At 43.3% G+C, this 18,597-nt stretch overlaps 1 protein-coding gene across 1 annotated transcript in view; it reads right to left on the bottom strand.

Annotated features, from left to right (window-relative positions):
• aasdh (aminoadipate-semialdehyde dehydrogenase) overlaps window positions 1-18,597 on the bottom strand; it is a 70,920-nt gene that overhangs the window by 13,659 nt on the left and 38,664 nt on the right. The window contains exons 5-9 of the mRNA XM_038791134.1: window positions 14,653-14,897; window positions 12,658-12,764; window positions 10,328-10,500; window positions 5,842-6,061; window positions 2,187-2,302 (exon numbers count right to left, since the gene is read on the bottom strand). Coding sequence (XP_038647062.1) covers window positions 2,187-2,302; window positions 5,842-6,061; window positions 10,328-10,500; window positions 12,658-12,764; window positions 14,653-14,897 — 861 coding nt within the window. The remainder of the gene's footprint in view (window positions 1-2,186; window positions 2,303-5,841; window positions 6,062-10,327; window positions 10,501-12,657; window positions 12,765-14,652; window positions 14,898-18,597) is intronic.

Below are 18,597 nucleotides of genomic sequence, written 5' to 3'. Positions count from 1 at the left end.
CTGCAAACATATACTTGCATAAAGAAACTAAAAGGGCTGCCTGTTAACTCTACTCGCCTTATGCCAGAAAGCAAAAATCAGACACATTAAAGACATGTTATGACATTCATTCGGTATTGATTCAATTTATGATAGAATTCCTTGATGAAATGATTATATAATCTATAAAATAAGTTTTTTTATAAACTTACGTTTTTAAAAAATGTATATATCTAGTTATGTGTATCCCCAAATGATCAGTACAATTTCTATTAATGGATTTTTAACATTAATAGATCACAAGATAAATATATGTTGTCCATGCTGGTTCTTTTGATTGAGGGACAATGGCATTGAATACTGCTGTTAAATATTTCCCTGAAAGGTCACATTTTTCACAATACTCATGAATTTCAAGAAACTTAACTAGGGAAACTTTATGATTGGTACAGTATATACAACAGATGCGCTGGACAATTTTAGTCCGGCTTTAGGTTTGAGGTTATATTTACCGAAAAATGGTTCTTATATTTTAGCAAAGCTAAGGCTAATCAAATATGTAATTCTGATTCTCTACACTTCTAAAGATTAATGTTTAATCATAACTCCTGAACCAAAAATGCGATAGCATCACACATACATCTCCCTCGGGTTCTCAGAGATATATATTTGCCAAATGGTGCAAGTCAGCTTCTTTTTAATGATTCAATTAAATAAAAAAATTTTCAAGGTTAGTTTTCAATTGCTTATTAAGATCGTCTCTTTCATACGGAGACAGATTTTCTTCACTCTCTGAAGGTTTATTAAACTGAATAGAATTCACTGAATTGCTTTACAGGTGATTTAGTAATATTCTTTTAACTGATCAATGAATATTATACTTCTAATATACCTAATGACAGCATTTGTATTTGCAATATTATTTGAATATTTTCACTCACAATTTGTGAATTTATTCTGGCTTTACATTTTAGTGTGTCAAATACTTTACAACAAAGCAATGCTGTTGTGTAGTTGCATGTAGAGAGCACTAGATGTCACTGCATTGTACCAGAGAAATGAGGATAGGCAGTCGCCAAATTCTTTAAAGCAAGTTATCCTTAATTAGCTGAAATACTGTTCAGGTTAAAGAAAAGAATGTAGATTTTTTAAAATTCTTTCACGGGATGTGGGCATCGCTGGCTAGATCAGCATTTCAATTGCCCATCACCAATTGTCCTTGAGAAGGCGGTGATGAGCTGTTTTCTTTAACCGCTTCAATCATGTGGTGTCGGTACACCAACAGTGCTGTTGGGGAGAGAGTTTGAGGATTTTGACCCTGTGACAATGAAGGAACGGCGATACAGTTCAAAGTCAGGATGGTATGTGGTTTAGAGGGGAACTTGGGAGGTGGTGGCGTCCCCATGCATCTGCTGCCCTTGTCATTCTACATGGCAAAGGTTTGAAAGGTGCAGTCGAAGGAGCCTGGTGAGTTGCTGCAGTGCATTCTGTAGATGGTACACACTGCGTGCATCGGTTGTGGAGGAAGCGGACATTGGAGGTGGTGGATTGGGTAACAATCAGCGGGCTGCTTTTTCCTGCATGATGTTGAGTTTCTTGAGTGTTGTTGGAACTACACTCCAACAACTGTTAATTGTAGACTGCGCTCTTGAATTAACATAACCTGCATATCTGGATCGGCGCAGGCTGGGAGGGCCGAAGGGCCTGTTCCTGTGCTGTAATTTTCTTTGTTCTTTGCATTGTACCAGATAATTAATGCGTAAGTAGACTTTTGCTGGCTAAGGATATCAAGAGATGTGGAGGAAAGGCAGCTTGACGAGGTTAGGACACACGAGTAATACAATCTTGCATTGTCTGCTTTGTTTGGCCCTCGTTGCGCACTGTAACCAGTAACTATTTGTCAGTGTACTTTGTTGATTATTCTTTTTGCCTACTGTGTACATATTGTGTAAGTTCCCTTGGCCGCAGAAAAATACTTTTCACTGTACTTCAGTACACGTGACAATAAATCAATCAATTGATCTCACTGCAAGGCGAAAAAGGCATAAAGAGCTGAATGGCCTTCTTCTGTTCCTTTAATAATAATAGATAATGAAAGAATCTGATGACTGCTAACCTTCTATTCCCTGTTTTAGCAGTTATTCATAATTAATTTATATAGGAGTAAAGAAGTGATCCAGCCAATAATAAAATCATAAAAATTTTACCTTCCAAAGCTGATGAATACCTTCCCAAAGTTCTTTCTTTCTAAAGAGGCGGTTTGGATGCTTTGTCCTCGTCTGTTCTTGATATGTCTGAATCAAAGTTGTTTGATCTATTTTGCCTAGTTATAACAAGTAATGCAAATGTGTGCGTATATTTCAACTGACCCAATATCAATTTAATGGTCCACAACAAAAAACTATGAAGAAAAAATTATTGCAGTGTCATAGTTGGTGAGCATTACTTTGAAATAATCTAATTTGCACATGTTAGGTACTAATAGAACTTTTAACATAATAATAGAATAAATAAAACAGATGCACCGATATATTTTTATGCAAGTGAGATGGCCACTAACAAGGCAAGGGAATGTACAATGAATGGTCAGACCCCAGGAAGTCCAGAGCAAAGTGACCTTGGTGTGCATGGTCACAGATCTTAGAGCGGTATGGCAGCAGTGGTTAGCAATGCTTACTCACATGCCAGGAGCTTGGGTTCCATTATGACTTGGGTAACTGTCTGTGTGGAGTTTGCACATTCTTTCCTTGTCTGCGTAGGTTCCCTGACAGGGTGCTCCGGTTTCCTTCCACAGTCTAAAATGTGCAGATTAGGTAGATTGGTCGAGATAAAAGTGCTTCTTACTGTCCAGTGATGCACAGGTTAGGGGGTGTTATGATGGACACTGGGCCTAGGTAGGGTACTCTTTCAAAGGATCAGTGCAGGCTCGATGGGCCAAATGGTCTCCTTCTGCACTGTAGAGATTCTATAAAGTCAGCAGGACAATTAGATAAGGTGGTTAAGAAGGCCCTTAGGATTCTTGCCGTTATTTACTGAGACATTGAATATAAGAGCAGGGGGGTTATGTTGGAGACGTATAAAACACTGGTTAGGCCCCAGCTGGAGCACTGTGTACAATTCTGGTCACCACACTATAGGAAGGTGGCGATTGCACTGGAGAGGGTGCAGAGGAGATTCACCTGGATGTTGCCTTGGCTGGATCGTTTCAGCTATTAAGAGAGACTAGATAGGCTGGGGTTATTTTACCTAGAGCAGCGAAGGCTGAGGGGGGACCTGATTTTTTAATAATAATCTTTCTTAGTGTCACAAGTGAGCTTACATTAACACTGCAATAAGTTACTGTGAAAATCCCCTCGTCGCCACACTACAGTGCCTGTTCAGGTACACTGAGGGAGAATTCAGAATGTCCAATTCATCTAAAAAGCTAATCTGTCGGGATTTGTGGGAGGAAACCGGAGCATGAGGAGAAAACCCACGCAGGCACGGGAAGAACATGCAGACTCCACACAGACAGTGACCCAAGCTGGGAATCGAACCCAGGTCCCTGACGCTGTGAAACAATAGTGTTAACCACTGTGCTACCGTGCCGTCCCTATTGAGGTGTATAAAAATGAGGGGACATAGACAGGGTGGACAGGAAGATACCTTTCCCCTTAGTTGGGGGCAATAGCCAGGGGGCATAGATTTAAGTTATTGGGAAGTGGGGTCAGAGGAGATCTGAGGAAAAACATTTTCACCCAGAGGATGGTTGGAATCTGGAAGTCACTATCTGAAAGGGTGGTAGAGATAGGAACCCTCACAACTTTTAAGTATTTAGATGAGCACTTGAAATACCACAGAAGGTGTGGGCAGAAGGGTCTCTTTCCATGCTGTAAAACTCTGTTGACTCTATGAAAAGGAGGAAGCTATAAAATAAACTTAGTGAAAGTAAATGTTTCACATTTTCTTTTGTAATTCAAAGGAAAATTACACCTTTAATAAGTACTGAATTCAACAAACCATTACATGACAAAATTACATTAGTTTCTGACTGAGCAAACTGTAGACATTTTTGAGAATGGAAGTGCCTAATCAGGATCTAGATAAAGGGGTTGGATTTAAGAAAGGCTTCAAACACAGATGTTTACTAGCACAAAAGATAATAATACTTGAAGCTTTTTTGGGGGATTTCTTGCAAGCAGAATAAGAAAGTGTGTCTGGTGGGACCAGATGGACAAGCTGGTCAATATGGAACAAAGAAGGTTCAGAAATGTACTGATAGACCTGGTTTCCTTAGATTAAGCCTGGGTTTACAAAAAGTGGAATGGTAGGTAACCTGCCATTATTCATTTCATTCCTAGTGGTACATGCATAATCCTATCAAGTGAAATTTTACAATATTTAAAGCAACAATTACCAAAGGTTTTTCCATTAGTTTGGGGTTATGTGGGAAATATTATGTAGGCTGCATCCTTTTCGTGATGCATTATAATGAGGTCGATTTTTTTTGGTAAAATGTAATTTGAGTCAAAACTGAAACTGCAGAGTATATTTTTGTAAAAGTACAAAATCTATAATCAAAAATGAAAAAGAAAAGTATTAAGTAGCTTGACTATAACAAAGTGGGCAAAGAGTATACACTCGTGCAAGAAATTTTATTCTAAAGAAAGACAATTTATTTTCCCCCATAAACATTTAAAAATTTCCTTTGGGAATATATACTCAACGGAAGTCACAATGAATGAGCAAAGAAATTTGGGAGTTCAATCATATAATTCTTTGAAAGTGAAATTGTAAGCGTACAAAAAAACAAAGAAAAGCCCCAGTCTCTCATTATTTTGGATTTTATAGATGGGACATAGAAGATAAAAGCAAAGAACAAATAAATATGAACAAAATATGTGTGACGCCTGTATTGTGTATGTCTTGTAGCAACCCTTTGTACAAAGACAGATTGTGACTGTTTCTTGTAAGACAAATGGAAAGATATTTGAAGCAGAGGAAGATTACAGAGGTAAAGAGATAGGATAAGCCAGAAGAGTTAGTTTTAAATTGTTCCAGAAAACCTATGATGGACCAATTAGCCTCTTTACTGGTGCAACGTTCTGTGTGGTAATGCTTGAACACTTTGCATTTTCCCCAGACCTTGGCCAGGATTCTCTAAAAACACGGTGGTGTTGACGCTGGCGTAAACACGGCACCGGAGTGCTCCGTGCTGCTCCAGCCGCCGATACGCGGCCCTGTACTGCTGGCCGCGGGTCGACGCATGCACGCGGCTGCCGCTTCCGCGCCGCGCGACATGGACCCACAAAGCAGGCCGGCGCAGATGAAGGTACCCCCCCCACCCCAGATCCCATGCGCCCGCCGATCGGTAGCCCCTGATCGCGGGCCTTGCATCGTGGAGGCCCTCCCCTGAGACTGATCCCCCCCCCCCAAACCAGGACGGCCACCGCAGCCGCGACGCCGAGCGCCCGCTGGGTGGAACCATACGTGAACCACGCCAGTGGGAACTCGGCCGGTTGACGCCGGAGATTCGCTGCGGGGGCCTTTTTCAATGGCCCCCGACTGCGCCGCATCGCGCATGCCACGGCTGCTGCCGATTCTCCGGTCGCTGTAGGTTTGTGTCCCGCCGTCGGACCCGATCGCTAGTCCGACGCCCCATTCTGCACCCCCGCGCCAGGCGCGATTTCGGCACGGAGGCTCGGAGAATCTAGGCCCATGTTTTGCATGTTCCCAAAGCGCTGCGTTCAATTTCCTCAGTGAAAATTATATTAGAATATATTATTAACGCAAACCAAAATTGTCATGTTTTAGAAAGCAAGTACAGTACACAAGTACAACATATAATTCAGAATTTTAAATTGAAATTTAGAGTTTGTTTACCATGAGTTGTAAATGGTAGTGAATCAATCTTGACAACATCATCTGGAATAGCATGGGAAGGGAGGTGTTTCTCAAGTTCAAGGAGGATTTCTCTGCGGAAATTGGTGGTAATTCCTTCATGGAATTCAGCAATGCTCCTGGGCACTACAAACAGAACTAGTTTGTCTTGATCGTATTTGGTCACCACACAGGCTTCCACTTGATTTAAACCTTCAGCTACCTAGAAACATTGGCAATACATTTTTCAGCATTAACAAAACTCAACACATCTTGCTGAGTTCACAACAGAAACAATCTTGCAATTTATTAAGGGCAAAAAGTGATGATGCAATCAGAGCATTTTTGTTTTTATTTACCTTGACTATTGATAATTTTGACTCCCATAAATCTCTCACTACTCCTTAAAAAGAAAATCAAATCAGGGGTCACGTGATGAGAGTGCAGGGGTGGTTGTGAGAATGTGAAGCAAGGGTTAATAGCTAGAACACGCCAGAATTAATGGGACACATTAGTGGAAAATTACAAATAGGGGAGTTGTTATTGAATTTGTGAGCCGACTCATGACTGTAAGCCGAATAGCCTTGAGAAACAAGGAAGATGGCTGGATGACGGAATATGAAATGTGGGAGCCGCTTCTACTATGGCTAAACACCTGCTGTTTATGCTAAGACTGCTATATACTCATGTGCCAATAGATAACCTCAAAGTCTGTAAAATCATGTATCGAAATTATGGCAATAACAAGTTAATCATGTATTGGATCTATGGCAAAAACAATTATGCTTTGTAATGGGGGCAAGCTCAAGTGAATGTAAGGGACAGCCCCTTAAAAAAACATATAAAAAAGGGATGTTTTGAGCAATACTTTGGCACTCTCCGAGGTGGTTCTCCGGAATACCTAGGGGGCTGCCCCGATCGCAATAAAGAATATTCTAAAGTACGAACGTGTTCGAGACTGTTTCCTCCGGACTGAGAGACAAGTGAATTAAAGACGCATTCACATTTGGGTTTCACGAGCTCCGACTCTGCTCATCTTGTAATCCTTTATTTTATCCTGGTGCACATTTCATACTTGCTTTTTTTTGGCTGACATGGCTTGTGCGATGGCCCTGGACAATCCCAATTGGTGTATTGCGAAGAAGAGCCAAGATAAATAGTTTAAATCCTCATTTACTCTGAGTGAGTCTCACCACCACAACCCAAAAATATGTACTGGATAGGTGAATTGCCCCTTAAATGGAAGAAAAAGAATTGGGTACTCTAAATTTTAAAAAGACAAATAAAATCCTTGTTTGTTTATGGCGGTTGGAGTGGGATGGGTTGGGGCCCAGTTTGAAGTGGAGCAGTTGCTGGTGAGTGGTGTCCTGCTTCGGCCTGTGTGCATCTGGATGATGGCAGCCATTGGAAATGCTGTTCTGGTTGAAGACCTCGACTCTGCGGGACAGGTTGTCAGAACCTGTAGCATTGTGGATAGCGCAATAGCTTCACAGCTCCAGGGTTCCAGGTTCGATTCCGGCTTGGGTCACTGTCTGTGCGGAGTCTGCACATCCTCCCCGTGTGTGCATTGGTTTCCTCCGGGTGCTCCGGTTTCCTCCCACAGTCCAAAGATATGCAGGCTAGGTGGATTGGCCATGGTAAATTGCCCTTAGTGTCCAAAATTGCCCTTAGTGTTGGGTGGGGTTACTGGGTTATGGGGATAGGGTGGAGGTGTTGACCTTGAGTAGGGTGCTCTTTCAAAGAGCCGGTGCAGACTTGATGGGCCGAATAGCCTCCTTCTGCACTGCAAATTATATGAAAAAAATCTATGAACTCACTTTGAAGAATTGTGCGGTATCTTTAGAATAGTGGAAGCAGATGAGAGTTTGTGCACTCGATAGAGCACTTTTCCTGAAAAGGGCCTATCTTTGTGTAGTCGAGATCCTACTGCATGGTGTGTCACCTATCCTGACGGGTTCGGAAAGTAGGGGGCCAGGCAACGTGTACCCATGAGCCCAGTCCCTGACAAGTGGTGCGAGATGAGTTCCCAACTGAGTTTGAAAATTGGCTGCCATATTTTAGTCATCTTGATTTGGAGTCCGGGTCCAGATTCGATGGAACACAAACCCCTCCCCCATCACTGGACCTAAAATATTACGGATGCTTGCCGTGAGGGGTTGGAGGTGGTCTCCCTGGCCGGGACCTAGGCTGTTGGTCGCATGGGCATCAGAGCAACGGCATGGTGGATGTGTTGGTGCTTCGAGCGTTGGAATCCTTGAGAGATCCTGAAGAGTGTTCGCTGATCCTGTCTTGGCCACTTCCACCTCAAGCAACATAGATGGTGTCATTATTCTGCTATTCTTCTATTATCCTAGATGTTACTCCCTTGTGATCATATTTTTGATTATTTATTTATTGTTGGCTTTTTACCTTCAAGGGCGTGCAAGATGTGAGCACGACGGAGAGTGTTGTCGATTATCCTGTTCTAGCAAAATCATATTGAGTTGATTGTGTGAAATGGGGCCTGTGCACAGCTTTACTTATTTTTGCAATTATATCTTATAATCCTTGCGGTTGTGGGAGGGACGATTATAAAGAAGATGAGTGGAGCTATTTTACCATGTTTTCATAGCCTCATTCTGTATCTCCTTTGGTCTCTGTTAGAGTTTTAGAGATATATAATTATGTCTAATAATTGTATTGATCCAGTTGTGATGTTGCTCTACTCTCTCTCTCTGCACTCATGTATGTGGAGCTGTTTTATTTTTCCTTGCTTATGGCGATTTTGTAATTTTGCTGCATTATTTGCTAAAATGTAAAACCTCAATAAACATACTTTTAAAAAATCAAATCATTATAGCCTTGTAGACACATTATTTTTAAATATCTTTAATGTTTATGTCCTAATAACAAAAACCTGGTTACAGCAGGACAGAGGTGAGATAATTATAATACCAGAGTTCTGAAGAAGACATTAGCAGAAATATTCTGTCCAGAATATAAATAAATATTAATGCTTGCCATGAACCTCCTGGGGTCTAGCTCTTTAGGAACTGTAAAGTATGCTCCTGGCCATTTCCCTTAATTTTGTGTATGTGCTCCCAGAGTGCGTCAGATAATTGTATTCCTTTTTAAAAAAAATTTAGAGTACCCAATTATTTTTTTCCCAATTAAGGGGCAATTTAGCGTTGCCAATGCACCTACCCTGCACATCTTTGGGTTGTGGGGGCGAAACCCACGCAGATACGGGGAGAATGAGCAAACTCCACATGGATAGTGACCCAGGGCCGGGATTCGAACCCGGGTCCTCAGTGCTGTAGGCAGCAATGCTAACCACTGAGCCACCGTGCTGTCCAGATAACTGTATTCCTGAGGATCCGTTAAATGGGGAATTACACTAGAATGCTTGGCTGGACCAAATCGTCCAGTTTTTAGATCATTGCAGGCCAGATGTACGACTGAAGATGCACTATTTAAGTCCTGACATACAGACCTATATGAAAATTGCCCTGGAAGATTAAACTTCTAATGGGCAATACCCCTGCATACCAAAACTCTCCGCGAATGTCCCGGACTCTGTTAGAGTGGAGACTTTGCACAGTTCCATGGCACTTACCTGGAGTTACATAGGAAAATTAGAAAGATTAAAACCTGCTCTAACACATGGATAAGTACACAACCAACTCCCAACCAGACCAACCTAGAGGACAATGTAAAACTTCAGAAGGAATAGACAAGCTGGTGGAGTGGGCAGATAGGTGGCAGAATCAAGTTCAATGTGGAGAAGTGCGAGGTGTTCATTTTGGTAGGAAGAACATAGAGAGAAAATATAAAATAAGGGGCAAAATTCTTAAAGGGGTGCAGAAGCTGAGGGACATGGATATATATGTACATAGATCATTGAAGGTGGCAGGAAAGGTGGACAGAGCAGTTAATAAAGCATATAGTATTCTGGGCTTTAATAATAGGGGCAAAGAGTACAAGAGCAAGGAGGTGATGCTGAACTGATACAAGACACTAGTTGGACCTCAGCTGGAGTAGTGTGTGCAGTTCTGGGAGAGTGCAGAAGAGGTTTTGGAATAGTTTAGGAAACCCGCGCACACACGGGGAGGATGTGCAGACTCCGCACAGACAGTGACCCAAGCCGGAATCGAACCTGGGACCCTGGAGCTGTGAAGCGATTCTGCTATCCACAATGCTACCGTGCTGCCCATCGTGCTGATCTAGAACAAATTTTTAAAAATTCTGTACAGATGCCATTTCTTTTGCGACATTCCTAATGTCATTAAACAGACTTCTCTTGTGGTCCATTAGTTTTAATTTAAAAATTCTATACCTTGCTCCCAACCCAGTTCCACCTCGATGTTCAATGATAAAACAGACAAACCCACTTGGGTTTCATGACTTCTTCATATTCCTACAGAGTCTAATTAGTACACCCAGAATTTCAGTAACTATTATTAGTTACCTGTATCACATTTGTTACTAGTGGACTTAATCACAGAATTACCTGCTGGACACTTTCAAGATTCAGACGTTTCCCATGGCGTTTAATCTGGTTGTCTTGGCGGCCTTTGTAATACATGTGCCCATCTTTAATTATCACCCAATCCCCAGTGTTTCTCATTGTGCCTGGACACACAGTTACTTCATCATCAAGGGAGCATACACGCTCTTCACCACCTGTCAATGAATAAAGTACAATGATAATTTCTGTGCACTGTCTTTGAAATGGATATCAAATGAATGGTGAGACGAATATGCTCTACCCGTGTTCACTGCTTTTGGTCTGGCCAAAATTGTGGGTCTGAATTTGGATCCTGTGGTCTTCAGGGATGTACCAGAGACTAGAGGCATTGAATCACCCCTATCTTTTGTGAGAAAGACTCACATCTCTTGTACCACTAATAAAAACAGCATCAATTCTAAGAGCTTTAAGATATCCTGTTGGTCTTATATTCAAGGACTGATACCGTCATCTGCTGACATGTTTTAGCTTTCATGTTTGCAGAGAAAACCCTTTATATTTACACTGCAGGAAGACAGGTTCATACAATGTGCATTGGTCAGCTCGTGCAGAGTTGTGCACTTTTATGACAATCTATGTCCTTGTTCTGGAGTTGAAGTCAGCCTGACTTTCACAGCCTCCTTCATTTTGCCACCAAACACCTAAAGCTGCAGAATACGCATCCGTGTGAATGAATATGTTGTTCACGGTATCATTTATGAAAGTATGTAATATAATTCGCGCCACAACAGGTGGCACTTGCTGCATTTCAAGGTTTCAAGTTACCTTGTAGCCTCCTTGTTAATATGAAAATAGATGGTTACCTCTTCAGGACTATAGTTACAAATTCAGACAGAGACTTTTCTTTGAACTGAGTTTTACAAGTACATGTTTGAAATACAAGCAGCTACAAAATTGTGCTTTCTGCAGTTGGTTTAACATCACAAACATTGCATATAGTAAGAAACATTTGGTTATTTAGTTTCTCCTGCATTCAATTCTATCACAGCCCTTCCCTTTTGTTGTTCTTCCTCTCCCACCAGCCTCCTTTCCACCTGCTCAAAGACTATTATATTTCTATCTTTCCTCAGCTCTGATGAAGAGTTTCAACCTGCAACCTCCTCATAGCTGCTGTGGCACTTTGAGTATTTTCAACATTGTCTGTTATCATTGCATTTATTAGTTTGGTGGCTGTTCCTTCAGAAATATTAACTATTGTTATCAAAGGTTAAACGGGGCAAAATAAACTTCCAATACTAATTAGAACATAGAACATAGAACAGTACAGCACAGAACAGGCCCTTCGGCCCTCAATGTTGTGCCGAGCCATGATCACCCTACTCAAACCCACGTATCCACCCTATACCCGTAACCCAACAACCCCACCTTAACCTTACTTTTTATTAGGACACTACGGGCAATTTAGTATGGCCAATCCACCTCACCCACACATCTTTGGACTGTGGGAGGAAACCGGAGCACCCGGAGGAAACCCACGCACACAGGGGGAGGACGTGCAGACTCCACACAGACAGTGACCCAGCCGGGAATCGAACCTGGGACCCTGGAGCTGTGAAGCATTTATGCTAACCACCATGCTACCCTGCTGCCCCGAATTCTAAAACAAAAGCAGCGAATTACTAATCTCAGTGGAAAATGTGGGATTTCTTATGGAAGAATACTAGCATTTGGATAAACTTGAATGGGGACATTACCAGTCAATAACCTGAGATGGAAACATATGCAAACATGTCTCCTGCAAGATTTTAAAATTACCAATATTTACTGAGTTATTACATTTTAAGGTGAATGAGAAGACTGGCAAAACATAGAGAGACAGAATCAAACAGAATGATTATGAAGGCCAATGTTCATTACAGAATTTTATTTAAGAACTTTGAACTGCAGCAAGAGCAAAGTCAGGGACAAACATGAATTATTTTGTTGCACGGGCAGCACGGTAGCATTGTGGATAGCATAATTGCTTCACAGCTCCAGGGTCCCAGGTTCGATTCCGACTTGGGTCACTGTTTGTGCGGAGTCTGCACATCCTCCCCGTGTGTGCGTGGGTTTCCTCCGGGTGCTCTGGTTTCCTCCCACAGTCCAAAGATGTGCAGGTTAGGTGGATTGGCCATGATAAATTGCCCTTAGTGACCAAAATTGCCCTTAGTGTTGGGTGGGGTTACTGGGTTATGGGGATAGGGTGGAGGTGTTGACCTTGGGTAGGGTGCTCTTTCCAAGAGCCGGTGCAGACTCGATGGGCCGAATGGCCTCCTTTTGCACTGTAAATTCTGATAAAAATTCTATAACAACTACACAAGAAAAATCTTTACCTATGAAAACCTGTCCTTCTCCTTCCTGAATTATTTGACCAGAGTTATCTACAACATTCAATATGGTTCCCCAAAGAGGAAAACCCAAAGGTACATGTTCTTCATGTCTAAAATGCAAACAGAGGTAACAATTAATTCTCAAAACACAGTTAAGATGTTAACTTTTTATAAAATTCTCCAACATTACTGATCCTTGTGAAAAAAACATTGATGCTGGGCTGTTTACACCAAGGTATAACAGATGCCTGTAGTCACAATGGGGAGGTAACTACTAATGGTTTACAAAGATGATTAAGTTCTGCACCCAAGTATTAAAATAATTCGAACTACTTCCAACTTGGAGGATAATACAATTACAATCACATCTGTGTGTTCCCAATATAATTAAGAGGCCCAACTTCTGAGAGAAACCTTACTGCAGTGATGACCCCTGCAATTGGTAAAGAATGGAATAGAAGGATTCAACTCAGCAGAAACTTTAGGGCTTGGCGTTTTCCCTAAACAAACATGTCCTTGCTTGTCAAGCAATGGTTTCAGCCCTACTTCAGGGCTCGTCTCCAGCTGAAATTGTCCTCCTTCCATAAATGTCATCAAAATCCTCAACAAAATATTCCATTATCAAAATACTTGGATGTCCCAACAAGCAAAATGTATTAACATTTATATATCATGAACGCTCCCTTATTATCAAATCAATATTATATATTGGCAGTCAGCAAATACTAGATGATTCATAATAGAATTAGACCAATTTCTGATTCAATAAAATGTTTAATATTACATTAATGGATGTATCACATGTTAAGAATCCCACTGATGTTAAATGTGAAGGTATCACAAAACCCAGGAGGTTAACTTAGAACATTAGTTCTAAGTCGTGTATATTTTCAATTTGGTATTCTGTGAGAAAATATATGCAAACCAGGGAGGAATCGTCCAGTCGTTTTGTGACCAAATAATAAAGAATATTTATTAACTTAAAAGAAAAACACAGGACAAGAAGGACTACTTAATTACACTGCTGGCAGGGCAGCACGGTGGTGCAGTGGTTAGCACTGCTGCCTCACAGCGCCGAGGTCCCAGGTTCGATCCCGGCTCTGGATCATGTCTGTGTGAAGTTTGCACATTCTTCCCGTGTTTGTAGGCGTTTCGCTCCCACAACCCAAAGATATACTGGATAGGTGGACTGGCCATGCTAAATTTCCCTAAATTGGAAAAAATGACTTGGGTACTCTCAATTTTTTTTTTTAAAATGAAAAATGAAAATCGCTTATTGTCACGAGTAGGCTTCAATTAAGTTACTGTGAAAAGCCCCTAGTCGCCACATTCCGGCGCCTGTCCGGGGAGGCTGGTACGGGAATCGAACCGTGCTGCTGGCCTGCTTGGTCTGCTTTAAAACCAAGCGATTTTTAGCCGAGTGAGCTAAACTAGCCCCAGCTAATTTGCATATCAAAACACCCCTTCAGACAGCTGCCCATATCAATTCTCCTTTTTATTTCATTTTAGTCCAATTTCATTTTTTGATCAATTGTAATGATGGAAAAAAACTGGTTGGTTAAATTAAGCTCATGAGTCATTTCAACTCTGTCTGTAGCACACTCGCCTCTAATTCAGACAGTCATGGGTTCAAGTAGAGGTACTGTTACAGGATATGAACACATCATCTGAGACTTCAATGCAGTACTGAGTGAATGCTGTATTACTGGAGCTGCTGTCTTTTGAAGGGATGTTACATCAAGGTCCCATCTGTTTGCTCAAGTGGACATAAAAGATCACACTACAATTTGAGAAAGCAAAAGGGCACACATTAACCTGATCAATAATTAACTCTCAAATAACACAAATAGAACTAATCAATAGGTTAATCAGCTCATTACTGTTTTGTGGGTGACAGGTATAAAAAAAGTGACTACACTTTGAAATAAATTCATTCACTGTGACATGCTCTTGGGGATTCTGAGCTTTCTTTTCATATAAGATATTAAACAGACTCACAACTGAGTGGCACTGCACAGGGTTTCTTCAGGAATTTTGTAGTACGTAGCCCAACATGATACTTCTGTAATCCCGTAAAGATTGAAAATTTGGGTTTTGTTTCCTTCTCCCCGCCAGCTTTTGAGTACACACAGTGAAGGAAATGCTTCTCCACCTAGTGCCAACACACGTAGTGAAGTATTGGCTGAAAGCACTACTGACGTCATGACCTCTGTTCCAAACCGTTTGATCAATGTTGGGGTGACCTGAAGAAAGTGGAAGAAATTAGCGATCATATATTTAAAGATTGACAACTAAAAGATCTATACCTGTATTTTATCACTGCCTCTTTACCACTATCTTTCCCTGATTCCCAATTTTCTCCCCTCTTTTCCTGCAAGGTAGCACAATGGTTAGCACTGTTGCTTCACATCGCCGGGGTCCCAGGTTCAATTCCCGGCTTGGGTCACTGTCTGTGCGGAGTCTGATTGTTCTCCCAGTGTCTGCGTGGGTTTCCTCCGGTTTCCTCCCACAAATCCCGAAAGGTGTGTTTGTTAGGTGAATTGGACATTCTGAATTCCAGTGTGACGAATAAAGATTATTATTAAAGTGCAGACCCCTGTTTAGCTCCACTTCCAATATTTATAGCAACACTCTCTCAACCAAGTGATAGTTCCCCAAATGTGATCTGACGCAGTATCGGTGTACTATCTCAACTCAGTTCTAAATCTGCTCCCCCTTATTTTGAGGGTATGCCTCCTCATTCTAGTCCACCCGCCAGTGGAAACAACCTCCCTGCTTCTATTCTATCTATTCTCTTCATAAATTTATATGTTTCGATAAGATCCCCCATATTGTTCTAAATCCAAATTGAGTATAGTACCCGTCTACTCATAAGCCAATCCTCTCAACTCTGGAATCAACCTAGTTAATCTGCTCTGCACATCCTCCAGTGCCAGTGCATCCTTTCTCATGTAATGAGACCAAAACTGTACACAATACTTCAGGCGTGGCCGCACTAGCACCCTATACAGCTGCAACATAACCTCTCTGTTTTTAAACTCCATTCCTCTATCAATGAAAGACAAAATTCCATTTGCCTTCTTAATTATCTGCTGCACCTGCAAACCAACTTGGAGCGGAGGGCTACACAGACCTCGGGAGGGCAAAGTTTACAGACCCCGGAGAGACAGTGCCGCGGTGAGTACGTGGGAGTGAGGGAAAGAATGTAGCTACGAAGGCCAACATGCCATTAGCTTTCCTCACCGCCTGCTGTACCTGCATGCCAAACTTCAGCGACAGTTCCACTAAGGTTTTGTTGTCCTTCCCCTTTTCCTAAACTGCCACCATTCATATAATAATCTACTTTCCTGTTTTTGCCAGCAAAGTGGATAACCTCACATGTACCCACAATATATTGCATTTGCCAAGTATTTTGCCACTCACCAGCCTTCCAAGTCGCCCTGTAGCCTCTTTGCATCCCCCTGACAGCACACACTGCCATCCAGCTTAGTGTCGTCTGCAAATCTGGAGATACTGCATGCAATTCCTTCGTCCAAATCATTAATGTATAGTGTGAACCGCTGGGGTCCCAGCACTGAACCCTGCAGTACCCCACTAGTCAATGCCTGCCACTCTGAAAAGGACCTGTTTATTCCCACTCTCTGCTTCCTGTCTGCCAACCTTTTTTCTATCCACATCAATACATTACCCCCAATACCATGAACATTAATTTTGGACATTAATCTCTTGTGTGGGGCCTTGTTAAAAGCCTTTTGAAAGTCCAGATATACAACATCTGCTGGTTCACCCTTGTCCACCCTAATGGTCACATTTACAGGATCACAGTTCAGAGGTGCAGCGCAAATGTTTGTGAGGCAAATAATCATGATTGACACAAGTAGCCAATTATTAGTTAATCTGACAATGAAATATTCAGCTGATTAAATGAAAAAAGTCCTGGTGATGAAAGGGCCTTGGTAGGGTGCTCTTTCAAAGGATCAATGCAGACCCGATAGGCCGAATGGCCTCCTTTTGCATTGTAAAGATTCTATAATTGGTGTGGGCATCACAGCGAAGCCAAATTCAGTCCACATCCCAATACCAATGGAAAATATTACTTAACATGAATTAAAAGAGAAATTAATTTACAAAAAGGGATTAGGCAAGGGAATATAAACTAAATTAATAATGTGTGCACTCCAGCTCCAGGGGCAGATGGAAGGATCCTGCCCCCACCAGCGAGTTCAACATCACGGCAGCATAGGCTGGCAGGTCCGACCCCTCCAGCCCCTCCTCGAGGCCCAGGATCCGCAGGTTCTTCCTCCGTGACCGAAGCTCCATCTCCTCAAACCGATCTTGCCACTTTTTATGAAGTGCCTCGTGTATCTCCACCTTCCCCACGAGGGCCGAAACCTCCTCCTCGCGCTCAGAGGCCTGCTGCTGCAACTCGAGTATCGCTGCACCCTGGGTTGTCTGGGTCTCCAGCAGCTTACTCGTCGTCACCTTCAGGGATTCCAAGAACTCCCCTTTCAGCTCTGTGAAATAGCGCAGAAGGGCCGCCTGCTGCTCCTCAGCCCACTGCCTCCACTCCTCAGGGGCTCCACCGGCCGCCATTTTGTCCACCTTCCCCCGCTTTTCCAGGGGAGGAATCCAGGAATGCTGCTGGAAGGACCACTGAAACCATCAGCATGTTCTGTAAAAATAGTAAAGGACGACTTCCGGTTGCGGCTATGCGGAGCTAAGCCGCACGTTCGGCAGCTCCCGCTTTAAAAGGACTTGTGGGCTCTTTTAAGGGCCCCAAACAGCGCTGATTCGGCGATTCCCGGTGGATAAAGGGGTCTGGAGCAAAACTCCTTTATGGTTCGGACTCGAAGTGGGGCGAGGAGAAAATCGGCCGCAGCTCCCCTGGAAAAGCGGGGGAAGGTGGAGATACACCTCCCCCCCCCCCCCCCCCCCCGTCATCAAGCCCCCCACCTCCAGGCCAGGAATGCGGCCCAACATACGCCTCATGAAACCAGCATCATCCCAATTTGGGGCGTACACATTAACCAACACCACCCTCTCCCCCTGCAGCTTACCGCTCACCATCACATATCTGCCGCCACTATCAGCCCACAACCTCAGACGCCTCAAACGCCACCCTCTTCCCCACCAGGATCGCCAACCCCGGCTCTTTGAGTCAAGCCCTGAGTGGAAAACCTGCCCCACCCACCCCTTCCTCAGATAGACCTGGTCCGCCACCTTCAGGTGGGTCTCCTGGAGCATGGCCACGTCCGCCTTCAGCCCCTTCAGATGCAAAAACACCCGGGCCCGCTTAACCGGCCCATTCAACCCCCTCACGTTTCACGTAATCAGCCGGATCAGGGGGACGCCCCCCCCCCAGGCTAGGACCCCTCCTAGCCTCGACTCTCCCTCCACTGTACTCCCGTGAGCCAGCTGACTTCTGCTGACCCCGGCAGCTCCCGCTCTAACTCCGACCCCTCCCGATATGAGGTCCCCCCTCCTCCCCTGCATCAGCTCCTGGGCACCGCTTCAGCGTGGGAAACCCGGTTTAATAGCCACGCCCCTCGCCACCAGCTCCACCCCCTCGTCCCGCAGTGCGGGAAACCAGAGAAAAGCCCGTGCTTTCACACTGCCCCATCCCACCAACGCAGCTCCCAAACCGCAGTCCCAACCCAACCACCAACTCCATACAAACAAAGACACAGATCAACCACAAACCCCAGTACCCCCCTTAGAACACAAAATCATAACCCACAACGTCCGAAAGCGAGAGAAAAAACAAAAACAAACAGAATAACCCGCTACAGCATAAACAATGATACATGAATAGAATAGAAAAGCTCCCACAGCCCCCAATCTTTAGTTCAAGACCAGCTTTTCAGTCTGCACAAAGGCCCACGCTTCCTCCGGGGACTCAAAGTAGTGATGCCGGTCCTTGTAGGTGACCCACAGGCGCGCAGG

This window comes from Scyliorhinus canicula, chromosome 3, assembly GCF_902713615.1.
Source record: "Scyliorhinus canicula chromosome 3, sScyCan1.1, whole genome shotgun sequence".
Taxonomy (NCBI): domain Eukaryota; kingdom Metazoa; phylum Chordata; class Chondrichthyes; order Carcharhiniformes; family Scyliorhinidae; genus Scyliorhinus; species Scyliorhinus canicula.
Note: the sequence above shows the minus strand (reverse complement) of the source record. Positions and strands in the feature narration are given on the sequence as shown.